At 36.2% G+C, this 14925-nt stretch overlaps 1 protein-coding gene across 1 annotated transcript; it reads left to right on the forward strand.

Annotated features, from left to right (window-relative positions):
* Positions 1-10167: 10167 nt before the first annotated feature.
* Positions 10168-14666, forward strand: LOC140170263 (uncharacterized). Its single transcript, XM_072193637.1, has 3 exons — positions 10168-10456; positions 11637-11930; positions 13075-14666. Exons 1-3 carry the CDS (start codon positions 10316-10318, stop codon positions 13126-13128), a joined length of 489 nt encoding a protein of 162 aa, XP_072049738.1. The 5' UTR covers positions 10168-10315; the 3' UTR covers positions 13129-14666.
* Positions 14667-14925: the final 259 nt, after the last annotated feature.

Here is a 14925-nt window from a genome sequence, read left to right on the forward strand (position 1 = left end):
CGGCGCGCCGCATAGATGCCGCGGCGTCTTGAGCGAGTGTACGTCAGCGCTTTGAGCGAACACTAGCTGCGCCCAATGAAAATGAAATGCGGGCTGACGTCACTAGCACATCAAGGTGGAAAATGGCATAGTCCACCAAACATTGGGATATTCCAACTGAAATCCTCTTATTTCACACTTAATCCTCTTAACCCATACCTCTCACGCAGTGGGTGTATATAGACGAATCCAAATACACGCATCCCTACACCTGACTAGCAGCCTTTAGTTGGGTCCCCGTCGGCTACAATGCATCCAAAATGTGAAATGATTCGGCCTTGGCGGAAATTTTAAACTGCATTCCATCACCCGTTTTACACCTTCCGCGAAAACCCAGGTAGACAAAAGATTGATTTAAGTTAACAACACAATACAGTGTCAACAGTTGTGCAAATAAAAACCGCCTTACACCTAGATAAGGTCGAGGAGGGTTAATAGAATAATACAATAGAGATAATTCCGCAGGTAATCCCGTCGCATGTATTCATAAATGTATATACAAATGGATGAACAAAAGGACTATGTATGAATAGATGCGACAGGATTACCTCTATTGTATATATTATTCTATTAACCCTCCTCGTCTTTGCATCTTCTCCAGGTGTTAGGCGGCTTTTATTTGCACAATCGGGCGCTCAATACCCCAGGTTGGTGCTACCGGGAAACCAAAGATGGCCGACCAAATCCTGACCATGACTTGGCTCGTTGGATTCGTCTATATTCAACTAATCATATTCGAAATTCACTCCCTGTGTGTGGGTTTAGATCATACCTTCCATAGGAGGTGTATGGATTTCAACTGGAATAGCCCATTGTTACAATAGGAAATCAGAAAACCTGTTATGCAATACCAAAAAGTCAAATATGCCTTACCCCTGAGTAAGCCAGTAGGTCAAAATTGAGTTTGCTAACATGATGAGCGCCAAGGATGGACTAATCTTGGATTAATCTAAGTCATTTGAGCGATTTTTTAGTGCTTTTACTGAATGCTACAATAAAAAATAAATCTCTCCTCGCTTAGTAAGAATAGGGTTAAACACCACCCAAGCTTCAAACCGAGTATAGGTACTTACCGAGTATAGTATCGGTAAAAATATGGGGACTTCGAGGAGTCTCGAGGGCCGGTGATCGAACGAAGAAATGGCCCGACCGGAAGCGGATGAAGCCCGATATCAACAGCGGAAGCCTGAAAAAAAAAGTTTGATTTTGACCCCTACACATGTTTCATGGCGACTTGTGGGTTGAACAAAACCTTCATTTTGTACACACGATATTGGAAACAGCCCATTAGTCCGAAGAGCCATTTGTACGAAAAGGGTTAACGCTGTTTTGGTATATGACATTTTATGTATTAAAGGATTAAGGTCATAAATAAGGTTATGGTTAGTATTAAAACTATGATTATTCTCATGTTTGGGTTAGGCTAGGGTTAGTGTTAGGATTAGAGACAGGGAATGAATGAATGAATGAATGAATAAATAAATGAATTATGGAATATATTAAATGAATGAATACATGAATGAATGAAGAATTGAATAGATTGAATGAATGAATGAATACATGAATGAATGAATGAATGAATACATGAATGAATGAATGAATGAATGAATGAATGAATGAATAGATTGAACTTATAAATACATGAATGAATGAAGGAAGGATGAATAAATGAACGAATGAATGAATGAAGGATGGGTGGAATAGATTGAATGAATGAGTATATGAATGAATTAATTGTTCAATAGATTGAATTAATGAATGAATACATGATTGAATAAAAGATTGAATGACTTAATAATTGAATGAATGAAAGATTGAAATAATGAACGATAGAATGAATGAAGGATTGAATGATGGATTAATTAAATGAATTAATTAATGGTTACTTTAAAGGCTTTTTTATTCAGATCCCAGCGAAAGTGTAAAAAAATGTGTATAATTGCAAAAAGTGAAGGATAAGTTATTAAAATTGTCATTGTGTATTTTTGAAATGAAAAGTTTGGCAAAAAACGAGGATTACATCAGTATTGACAAAGTAAACCGCAATCAAATATATGTAGCTAATTTCTCTACATAAGTAGATTAATTACAGGTTCATGTAAAATGTCCTATTCGGCTTTAATACCAATTCGGCTAAACCACTAGAAGGCTATGTTAGCATATATATGAAACTAAGAAACGTGCTAACATCCCGGGGCTAACATCTGAAATTGTATGATTTCTACGATCTCTCGGATGAGCAAATCAATGGAAGTGCCTTTAATTACGTATTTCAATTCAACAAGTTTTAAACAATAATTTTTAAACCACAAGATGCAAACCTACGTCAGCATGAAAGCATCGCAGTCAATCTGTCTGTACAGCTAGTCAATTGGTGACTAGTCTGCCACATGTGCGAGCAGACAAGGCTTAACCACTTAAAACAATGCAACTTATTGAAATATGATGATACAATACAAAATCCATTGGTATCAATTATGTGCCAATAATAAAATCAATGGAATTAGTGACAAAACATCTTTCACACTTCACGCACTTGTAGACAAAGTATTTGTCAATTAAAACACAAGGCCACCTAAGTGAGGGATCAATAAACATATTAAAACGACGGAAATATAAAATTTTACATTAATTTAAAATCATTACAGTATATTAAATATTCAACATTATTCTACAACAAAAAAAACCTAAAAAAAAATTTAAAAAAAAAAAAAAATTTTTGTTATAGATATAAATGTTTTCAGAATGTTTTCCAGCATGTCAAAATTCTTATATAGATCGTATTTTGTTGAAAAGATCATCTCACCTCTTATTGCGATGACAACATGTCCTGAAATCTAAGGAAACTTCCTGTCTTGTATGCGCTTTCTCGGTTCTGTGCTACTCAAAACGGAAAGAAAACACCAACGTATGAGAAATTGAGATTTTTATAATATTAAAATTCAAAGTGAATGTCAGTAGGCATATTTAAGCATTAAGGTTTGCCCGACCTTGAACAAAATTAGGGAGTGGTCCAAATGGCAAAGTGATCTCTTTGAGGGTAATTGTCTTTTGATTTAATTCATGCAAGGTACCGAAGAAGAAGTTACGTCACAGTGTATCCTCCATCTGCTTGTAAATAGCATGGAATAATGACCATTCTTGCACTTTCAAATGCAATGTTCTAAATAATTGTAAGACTCGTCTGATATGCACTTACGACACATAAATAAGTCCCATGTTTTCACGTGCACTTACAACAGCCAGACTTCAAACTTTTGACAGCAAACCTTGATACTTGGGAGTGTTAGACCATCGTAAGTGTATGTTAGATGTCTTGAATTCACCAGAAAATTCACTACTGCACTAGCGTCACGTCACGGCCCTTTATTTTCCCTTCATTATTACCTTTTAACAGTAATAAAATAGTAATTAAGAATGGAGGCGGCATATCATCCCAGCAAACACAAAACTTTCGACATCATTCGCAAAAGGTTGCCAGAAAATGTCGGGTTAAATAAAGAATATTATAAAGGGTATAAAATGTTTTCATACATTCAAAAACATTTGTTGATACCCTACTGCAAATATTCTTACATAATGTTTTAAGTGTTGACAAAACATTTGGCAAAAAAATCTTTCCAAAAACATTTTGCAATAACATTTTGAAAATTATTTTTAAAATATTGTTGTAGTGTGTTTTCATACAAAACGTTTTAAACGTTTCCGTGACATTTATATAACCCGACATTTAATGTTATTAACGTTTTTATCTAAACCAAATCCCAAAGTATAACATGTTTAAAACGTTTTAAAACATTGTTGTGTTTGCTGGGAATATGCTTCACCCTGGCAAGGCCTAAGACAATGTGATACACAATTAATGTATACGAGGATCGGAAATAAATGATGCAAGCACAAGAATTTATGATTTAAATAACTTATTGAGGATCGGTCTCTTTGCACAGTATTTTTTTAGTTAAAGTGTATGAAGCTTGGACGAAAAAAAAGTCCATCATATGAAATGAACATTTTGACCGTTCGTATTTAAAATATACTTTTTTTTCGAAAAAACACCTAAAAGTTTTAGGTCTTTTCGGGAAAAAAATCTATATCTTCAATACGAAAGGTCAAAATGTTTATAATGATGGACGGCTTTTCCTCCCAGCTTCATACATTTTAAGAACATGTCATTAGATTTATAAAATTTACTTCGAGGACCGTATTCAGAATGTAATTTGGTGTGTTTGCAGATATGCTCTCAAGTCCCAGATAGATACTCTGCAAACGTCGCTATCCGAGCCTTTAATGTAGGGCAAAGTAACATACATGTATAATAAATTGAGAGAAATTAATTACCTCACCGTCGAGATTTATACCATTGGACTACCTGAGTTTACAATTGGTGCACGGGTATTGTTCACCTAGTCATGATTGCATGATGACGGTGTTGATGTTCTACCAATTAAAGAACTATTCCTCAATGACACCTTTCATATCTCTACACTAGTCATTTCTCGTATTCAGAATGTAATTTGTAATGACTGCAAACATGCAGATGTGCTCTCAGAGGCACTTTTCTCTTTCATTTTTTGTCGGAGTTTTTTGCCATTCAGCTATGCCCATTCTCTGATTAAACGGTATTACGTTTCACTACCTGAAGAGAATTAATCAAAAATTGAATTCCCTGCTGAGGTTAGTATCTGTCAATGAATTGACCAGATCACCAGTGAAGGTCTTTGGTGCGAGAGGTCCCGTGTTCAATTCCCCGGAGGACCAAAAATATCAGGGTAACGCCCGATTGTTGGCTACACTTGCCTGTCCTTTAAAAATACCCCGACCAGCTATATACGGCGACCCTTTTCCCCAGGTCACTTAAGCCTGGCCAAAGTTTCGTCAGCATTATCGCATAAATTACAGCTGTCAATGCCTAGATATGCTCAACATAAAAAAAACAACAACATAAATGCTGGAAAACATTTTGAAAACATTCTTCAAATATTCACCATGATTACAATATTGCGCAAAATATATTATTTTGGGAAACAAAATAAAAATACGCGAACCTTCAGTTTAGGATTCTTCGTACGCGTTTCGGTAAAAAAAGGAGTTATCTTTGAAAATATAAATGAAGGGCAAAAAAACAAATCGCGAAATTTTTAATAAAGGATGTTTTTCCTTTGAAAAGTTCGTGAAATGAGAGGATTGACCGCGATGTTTCATTGCCTCGAGTAGATGACAGCTCATGGTCTAATTGCCTAGTATGAAGCCGGTGGACGGAGGTGACTTACCCTTTAAATTAGCCATTGACTTACTAAGGGTGGTGTGTGCCTACGAGTACCAGTATACCGATACCCGTATAATACGTTTGGCTCAGTATTTTACCATACCCATATTCATGACTCCACGCACGCAACAAGAGTAAAGACAACTTTAAGATCGCGCACTGTGGATCGCGCTAAATCCTGGAAATTGCGATAAATTACAGAAATATTGTATGCCAAATTGCGGTTTAAGAGTAAATGTGTGTATTTGTGAACTTTGCTCCAAGTTAACAGCAAACGCACAAACAGAGGTATTCATGGACAATCGTCATCCGTGGAAAATCTGATCCTTAGTCAGATCCACGCATGGATTCTAGAACAACACTTCTAAGGTGTCATAGTGTTGGCATGTGAAATTCCCATATGGACCTGATAGGAAGATTCCATAGATTGCAGAACTCAGTCTTCAATGAGACTCATTGAGTCTGTTGGCTATTGTGTGTAGCCCCTACTTTAGGATCGATGTCTCTACATGTATTTTCTTACACTTTTTCGTGTTATAATCGTATCCGTGATTATTTTGACAACAAACATAAAACATAAATGATTGAAAATATTGTGCTTGCAAAATGGTTGATCTCATTAACACCTACATGATCACACCTACAAGAACGACATTTTGTCCTTATTCTTAGGGGTTAGTAATATCATGACATTACCGTCAAATAGTTTGCATCGGAAAATTGATCGATATACATATATATATATATATATATAAGATGAAACAAACGTCACAAATGCCATTTTCGAGCTATTATACCGGAGAACCACTTTGTTAATTTCTTTCTTGTATCACTTATTGTACGATAAGGTAAGATTATACAAATATTGACTGCTATGAGGGGCATGGTTAAAATTATAGGCCCGCGGTGATCTCAAAACCATGACTATGCCCAGGAGCGTAGCCGAGAGGCATAGTCATGGTTTTGAGATCACCGCGGGCCTATAATTTTAACCATACCCCGAATAAAAAGCAGTCAATATTTGTTTTATATATCAAAAGTAATAGTTTCAATGCGAACGTCACAGATTTCCACGTAATTATAGCGCGCGAAAACATTAACGCGTGCGTAATATCATTTAACGCTGGGAACAAAGCACACGCATAACTATGCCCGGGGAATAGTTACTTTCTTTTAACCAATCAGATGGCGGGAATCTTTAGATGAGGTATATAATTGTTTATATAATTGTATACTGTGATACGATCATGCAACAGTAACCATCCGTCGAGCATAATCACGTTATTTATAGGTTAATAAATGCGTATCACTTGTTGTAAACGATAATGCACGCGTACTGAGATGTTGATGCGTCTAATGCATGAGCCCCGAAGAGGGGGGAGGGTACATTAGACGCATCAACATCTCAGTACAAGTGCATTATTTTGTTCAATTTCTCGAGCAACAAGTGATACGCATTTATTAACTTATTTCATACACGAGGAAAAAAAAATGCCATTTTTATAACAAAATTGACACTCACAATGTTGAAAAATACGAGCAAATATAAATACATCAACCCGCAAGAAAAATCTTACGCGATGCGAACACGCGCGAAAGCACTGCGCGTAGTACGCGGAGTGCGCGCCCGTGCAATTATACAATATCAATGCACTCCGCGTATTTTTCTAACGGCTTTTCTGATTGGCTATGTGGTTCTAAGAGTGTATAAATTGTCTTTATTTCATAATTCTTGGTCTGAAATATACATTATTGGCTTTGTTTAAGAATCACAATGAAATTGAATGTCTGGTTTCTTTGATTGCAAAGTCATGATTGTACCAGAAATACAAATATGTATGATCGTGTTGAAGCTGTTGTTGACCATATTCACATGTGTATGTTTCGTCGCAACTTCTGAAATATTCGCAATTGAAAATTGTCTAATGTTTGAATAATTACTGTACAGATCGTAAATAAAATGTGAGCATGATTTCTGAAGTATGGGATAAAATGATATTCAAAGTTTGTAATTAGCATAAATGCAATTGAAGACCTGAGCGCAAGAAGACCGTAAGTCCACCTGGCCCCTCAACATGTATACACTAAAGTTACGTATAGTTTCTTAGGGTTTTATAATGTTTAATACATGTTCTAGGTTGAAAACATCATGAAAGGTTGTGAGAGATTTGTTTTGGCCACTGAACATGTATAAATATTACCAAACTATACAAACAAAACTATACACAACTTTAGTGTATACAGTCATGTTGTGGGGCCAAGTGGACTTACGGTCTTCTTGCGCTCAGGTTTTCAATTACTTTATGGCCACTGATTAGCAAGAACTAAGTCACAGTTTGATACGCCGGTATGTCTATTTTCAAAATCAACTCTACAGTGATAAGTCACCTGATACGCCAGTATGTCAAATCAATAGGCAACTTCAGTTACACGGTGGCATTTTGCGACGTATCATGATACGTCGCGACGTATCATGATACGTCGCGACGCGTCGGTATACATGTACCAAATCACAAAACGAAGTTTTCAAAACGATGTTTTCACACAGGCGGTGCAAAAAACCCACGGTGTATCACACAAATTAGTGCCGAATCTAATTAACTAATTACATTTAGGTCTCAAAAGATCTAAATTTGATAAAGTTTCATCAATAGATTTTGAAAGTTGTTTGATTGGTTGATAACTTAAAATGCTCATTTCAATTGCCAATTATGACTAGGCTTTAAACTAATTATGGTCAAACTTGCATTTGCAGATGCTCTTATTAATACCCCACTTGATTGGCTCAATATTGGACGCAATTCATTTTGTCTCATGGGGATAAACAGCCGTTGTTGTTGTTTTTTTACCTAAGTGGATTGTTGTTTTCTGAAATATTTATTTCATTTAACCTGAATTCCATTGTATTTTATATCTGTCTGTTTAGATATTCAAAGATGACATCCAAACTACCGGTCGTTTTTATTGTAGTGTTTGCTCTGGCAGCATTAAATGGAACTGAAGCGGATTTCTCGGATTTTTCGGAATCGTCCGAGGAGTATCCAGTATGTGTACCCGAGCCGGATGAAATGCTAACCACTTTGGTAAAGTATTATGCTTATACAGACTGTCGTCTTCGGTGCTTTCCCAAGGGGATTTGTTGCAAGATAAACAACTTGTGGCAAGTATATGCATGATGGTCTCCTAAATATAAAGCTTTTAAAGTGTTACACACGAAGCCTCTGAAACAAACAAACACAATTAATATGATAGGTTAGTCCATTTTAGTGGGGTTTAAGTATGCATTTCCCTAATGGTACACCGTAGTAACCTCAAACACCCCTATACCTAAATAAATGGTATTCTATTAATCGAAGAGCCAAAATGGGTATTTACCAATCAGCAGTAAGAAAAATGTCGATATTAATTTGCCCATGACGGGTCACTGACCTCAATGGTCAGTGTACGCATGTGCAATTCAGCATCTACACAACAAACTAAAGCCATAGAACGTCTAAAATATACAAAAACTCTTAAAATACTAAAATTTCACGGTTATTATATTACACATTATCTTCGTTTGAATATTAGTTTTGATGAGAGTATCATAAATATTTAAAATGAAGGTAAATATAATTTAGATAAAACAGGCTTTTCGTCAATTCTCCACGTTCCGTTCAGACGTAAATACTAATACTCGCGCCTCCCGGCGTGAGCAATGAGCAAGTTTCCGGACAGTTTCTTCCTGGGTAGCATTTATACGCCAATGTACCGTACATTTGCTCCCACAATAAACACACTGTATGAAAAAACAGAAAAACCTAGATCTGCTGCGGTCCAAACAGACAACAAAGACCAGACGTGACCTTAAAATTACCTCTGATGTACTTACTTTCAGTAACAAGTAGAACTGTGTGAAAGTTACAGTTCTGAATCTGATCCCGAAAATCTTATAGATTTTTGGTAATTCAGTTGTAATAACCTTGGTGAACTTACAAGTGAGGAGGACACAGAACAAATGGATGACAAAGAATCCATTTACGTAAATAATGTGAAACATGATGAAAGGAGCAGATGGAAGACCAAGTCCTTAAACAAATTATGTGGAAAGAATCAGGTTGTGATCGCCCAAAATTGGAGGATATATCACAAGAAAATCTGACTCGGAAAACTTATTGGTCATTTTGGGACCAATTAGAAATTGCCAACGGTGTCCTTTACAAACGATGTGATTCAGAATGTAGAGACAGAGTTTCAATGAAACTCGTAGTTCCGAAACATTTGAGTATGAAGGTGTTTGACGATACACATAAACACTAAGAACACTCTGAACGTGCACGGGACAAGCAAACTATAAAAATTGTTGGCAAGCGGTATTGGTGGGGGAAATGGCGTGCTGATGGGAAACGCATTGGTAAAACTTGCGAGTTGTGTGTCGCTAGAAAACCAACAAAACTCGATTTCACAATGAAGTCCCGCTTGAACGCCAAATAATTCATGCCATTGTCATTTTTGCCCAACTGCGACAATGAATCAAAATGGACCCATCGTGGACCATGCTCTTCCAGAACAGGAACAACAGCTAGCGAGTTATACCTACCCAAACCTTAGGCACCGCTGACTTGACAGAACTCAACGTTAGGCCTTTAGGTTGAGTTTAGGCCGTAGTTCAAGCTCCCCATCTTTCAACGTTGGATGATCTCACATTTTATTTTTCTTGTTTTTGGAAATGTGAATTGCTCGTTTTTAGTTGTTTTGACCCGCCTTCATTAACAATAAAAGTGTTAATAGATTCAAGAAGATTGATTACTTTGAGCTCGTAGATATTATATAATAGCTTATGATTTTGTTTGTTTCTTTGGCCTTATTTATTTCCAGGGAGTAAACCGTATTCCTATCTCGGATGTTACATTGATAAGTCAGAAAGAGCTTTACCCAACCATCAAATCAAGTCGGAATCTAATACAATTGCTTCGTGCATTTCACATTGTCAATCTTCTGGATCGCGATACGCCGGCGTGCAATACAGTAATGAATGTTTCTGTGGTAGCGATGGTGTTTCTTATGATAGATACGGAAAGGCTCCGGAATCGGAGTGTAATGCGCCTTGTGCTGGGGATACATCGCAAACTTGTGGAGGAACTTGGCGAATGTCTGTGTATGCTTTATTGGGTTAGTAAGCACGATATTTCAGTTGATTGTGGTTTTAAAATTGTTTGCCTGAGTTATAATTATATTAATGACAATTTCAGTTCAAAACCGCAGTTTGTTTACGTAGGAGGCTAAAATCAACAATTGACCTTTTCGATAAATCCCATAATCCTTTGCGAGTAGACCTGAGATGTCGTCATTTGACGTCACGCCGATGCGCACATCGTTACTGTGCACTTCACGGCTTTGAAATGTTCACTAAACGATGTGCGCATCGGTGTGATGTCCAATGACTTATGGTTATTGGATTTACCGAAAAGGTTAATCGTAATTTTGAAATCATTTTGACCTACAATCATAAAACAAATAACTGTGTATATACATATACATGGTAGGTAGTAAATAAACATTAGCACGTGATACCCTGATAAAAGCGAAATACTTTTGTTGCACTGCTATCAATAACAGAACATGTGGAAACTATAGAAGTTAAATGAAACATCCGTTACTGAAACATACGTTATTAGTCATTCCACGACCATGATCAAATTGAAGAAAATCACACCAGACTCCGTTTCCATGTCATTTTTAGTCCGTCTAGAGCCCCCTCGCACGGCGAGCAATGTACAGCATTTTTGTTGAGTTCTATGAGAATGTCAATGATTTGTAACTTACGTTACGTAGCAATCGCTATCATTGTTAACAGTGACACGTTGCAATATGTGGAACCACTATGGAAATTATTTGGTGGCATATGTCAACCACATTAAACAAGAAAATGTTTGATAAGATAATTGCATAAGATTATCAAAAGTACCAGATAACAGTCCAAATTATGAAAGGTGGAATATGTTACTTACTCCACATTTCCTGTATTCAAATTTTGCTGAGTCTTACGAATCATAGTAACGTATGTTACAGCAGTAAATTTCGCTAGTTTACTTGTAAGTGTCACAAATAAAAAGTTCACAATATTACGTGCTCATAATAAGTTCGAAATGTTATCTTTGTTTTTGTGTGAATATGGTTATAATAACGTTTTATTTTTGGAAATCCGAATTGCATGTTTTTAGTTGTTTTGACCCGCCTTGATTAACACTAAAAGTGTTAATAAATTCAAGAAGATTGATTACTCTGAGCTCTGAGGCATCATATAATAGCTTATGATTTTGTTTGTTTATTTGGCCTTATTTATCTCCAGGGAATCAACCGTATTCCTATCTCGGATGTTACGTTGATAAATCAGACAGAGCTTTACCCAAACATCAAATCAAGTCGGAATCTAATACAATCGCTTCGTGCATTTCACATTGTCAATCTTCTGGATCGCAGTACGCCGGCGTGCAATACAGTAATGAATGTTTCTGTGGTAGCGATGGTGTTTCTTATGATAGATACGGAAAGGCTCCGGAATCGGAGTGTAATGCGCCTTGTGCTGGGGATACATCGCAAACTTGTGGAGGAACTTGGCGAATGTCTGTGTATGCTTTATTGGGTTAGTAAGCACGATATTTTAGTTGATTGTGGTTTTAAAATTGTTTGCCTGAGTTATATATTAATGACCATCTCAGTTCAAAACCGCAGTTTGTTTACGTAGGAGACAACAAGTGACATTTTTGGTAAATCCCATAAGCCTTTGCGAGTAGACCTGAGATGTCGTCATTTGACGTCACGCCGATGCGCACATCGTTACTGTGCACTTCACGGCTTTGAAATGAGCAGTAGCGATGTTCACTAAACGATGTGCGCATCGGTGTGATGTCCAATGACTTATGGTTATGGGATTTACCGAAAAGGTTAATCGTAATTTTGAAATAATTTTGACCTACAATCCTAGAAAACGAATAATTTACCCCGGTAATTGACACACTTGTACGAAACAATTGAAATAAGTGCCCCATCAAAATTGGAAAGACAACTGAAACTTGCATGCGATATATGTAAAGCAAGAGCACAGACTCCCTTGTATCTCACCCTTCCCCGCTCCCCATCTTTCAACGTTGGAGGATCTCACGGACCCGTTGGCAACATAGCTTTGTCGATGTTCAACGTTGAAATGGGGGGAACAGAGGCAGAAAGTTAAGAAAAAGATGATAACTGATGCACTGTATTAGAATTAAGGAATGATTGAAGAGATGAAAGTACTCATTTGGCAGTGAACGTAAAAAACATCTTTAATTACTGATCTCTATGGCTTGTTGTTTCGTACAGATGAATATATGATTTCATGTTTGATTATTTGTAGTGATTATCAGATTAACATTTTTCACAAAACAACCTGCTTTATACTTACAAAATATTGTAAACGACATTACTTATATAAAGTCGTTTGGCAGGAAAAACCTCCTAAGTGTCATTGGCCCCTGAGCATGTTTAAAGCAAAACCTCCTATGTAACCTTTTGGCAGATTTATTTTAAACATGTTCAGGTGCCACAATCACATAGGAGGTATTTCTTGCCTAGCGACGATACCATAATCTATTTTTTAAATTTGAAGACAGTAGAGTACAGTTCGGACGATGACATTTCGACCTATAAAAAATCTGAGTTTTATTCTTTCAAGTATCACAAAAACAAACAAAAATATCGATGGAAAGTAAATGACTATAAAACCACTGTGTGTTTTTTTTTCCTTTCAGACGCGGTTCCTCAGGATGAATAGTGGAAATCAAGATTACACAAGAGCACTCTGAAAAGTTTAAAACGATGTTTATTATTAACACATTAGTTCGGGGAAAAAATGGTATCCTACTTTGTAATTTAATATTGTAATATAATATCTTTATTTATTTATCGAAACCTGCAAGTCGCACACAAAAGCAGGCTGTGTGGTAAAAAGATGAGTTTACCGGAATGGGGTATACTTTTGAATGAAAATTACAATCGTTTTCTTTCTTTGAAAGGGAAAATGGAATGAATTTGATTATGTTTAAACTGAAATTATGATTTGATCGGAATGGCCAAATGATATTAATAACTGGCCAATGAAATGGATCGTTACTTCTTGCGCCAAAAACTACGACCCATTTCATTAGCTATAATTAGCAATCACTCATTTGCAACGATAAAATTATAAATTCAGCTTTCATTCCAATCCTCAAACAGAGAGAAATTTGTTTGAAAATATATTAATCATCCGCACAGACATTTTGCGACCTGGCAACACTTCAATATCGTTCCAAAATTATAATGAGGACCGTGCGACTTCTGCAAGAATGATCGATTCCCTCAGCTTGGATCTGAGCTGAGAGGACAACAACAGGATGCTTAGCTGGTGATTTGCAATGGTTATCAAGAGAACAATGATTGTCTGAGGCAAATATCACTTTCTGGCAACTCAACAACACACAAACCTTTCAACCTGGACTACACAACGCAATCTTAAGTAATAACCCATCTCTTATTATTTTTAATGGTTATTCGACAATGAATGTGTTATAATTATGTGACCTGTTATCACGAAATGAGCATAAAGTCGCAAGTTGGTAGTTTCAAGACGCCCTGACTACTGCGTTGGTGTTCTTTAAGCCATTCACTAATGCAAACTAATACGCGCTGGTAAACACGGCAAACAAATAACAGGTGCACGGCAAACAAAGAATATCAACTCAGTCTGTCAGGATATCTCGAAACTATCAACTTACGACTTTACGCTCATTTGGTGGCAGCAGGTTACGCATGGTCACCCCAGAAACTGGTAACATATAGATTACATTTTCAATTTATAAAACTGTTAATTAGGTGGGATATAAAAGATGGCCGATCTAATGTTATATGCAGTTAATGTTCAGGTACATGAAGTAGAGACTCATCAATGACAATATTTTTTAGAAAATAACAGACAACGAAAATCTATTTTTCTGTACAAGTCACGAATCAAGCAATGTGGTTAGAGATGCTAATTTCCTGGCACAGTAATATTAATGGTTTATTTATTTTGTTAAACAATTATATAAGAAATATTAGTGGAATTATAAGATTTTTGAAGCTTTGACAAAATATGCCATTGATTGGTAAAGTATTGGCAGTTACGCCTTTTAGGTAAAACAATTATTGATTCTAGCAGATAAACACAATTTTACTAATTTAATGTTTAACGGGTGTTTAACAAAATGATTTGAACCAAACATAAGATGGTGTTCTCTAACTACATTGCTCTTTTATGAAGCCGTTTTGTTTTTGTTTCCTTGTTACCATGGTTATTAATTTATTAAAAGAGTTATATATCATGATATTTTTAAAAGCAATACTGTTGTTTTTTCGTTTTATACTGTGTTCTAATGTAAAAAAATAGTCCTGTGGTTGCACCCGATCGACAACCTCAGAGATTTTGTTATCAGAAGAAAACTTACAGTTTTCTCATTACTCCAGTGAAACTTGTCGCCCTAGAAAAGGTGTTAAATGGTGTAAACAAAAACTTAAAGATTTGTGGTTGCCAGACCGGAAGTGTATGTACAAGGTGTCCCATAAAAACGTTACATGTAGAAAAT

Source organism: Amphiura filiformis, chromosome 14 (genome assembly GCF_039555335.1).
Source record: "Amphiura filiformis chromosome 14, Afil_fr2py, whole genome shotgun sequence".
In the NCBI taxonomy this organism is placed as follows: Eukaryota; Metazoa; Echinodermata; class Ophiuroidea; order Amphilepidida; family Amphiuridae; genus Amphiura; species Amphiura filiformis.

Bases quoted from the DNA above. Each gene is read 5' to 3' on its own strand.
- LOC140170263 (XM_072193637.1), top strand. From the start codon at position 10,316: ATGAATGTTTCTGTGGTAGCGATGGTGTTTCTTATGATAGATACGGAA. The intron at 10,457-11,636 runs GTTAGTAAGCAC...ATTTATCTCCAG, and splicing joins GTCTGTGTATGCTTTATTGG to GGAATCAACCGTATTCCTAT. The intron at 11,931-13,074 runs GTTAGTAAGCAC...TTTTCCTTTCAG, and splicing joins GTCTGTGTATGCTTTATTGG to ACGCGGTTCCTCAGGATGAA.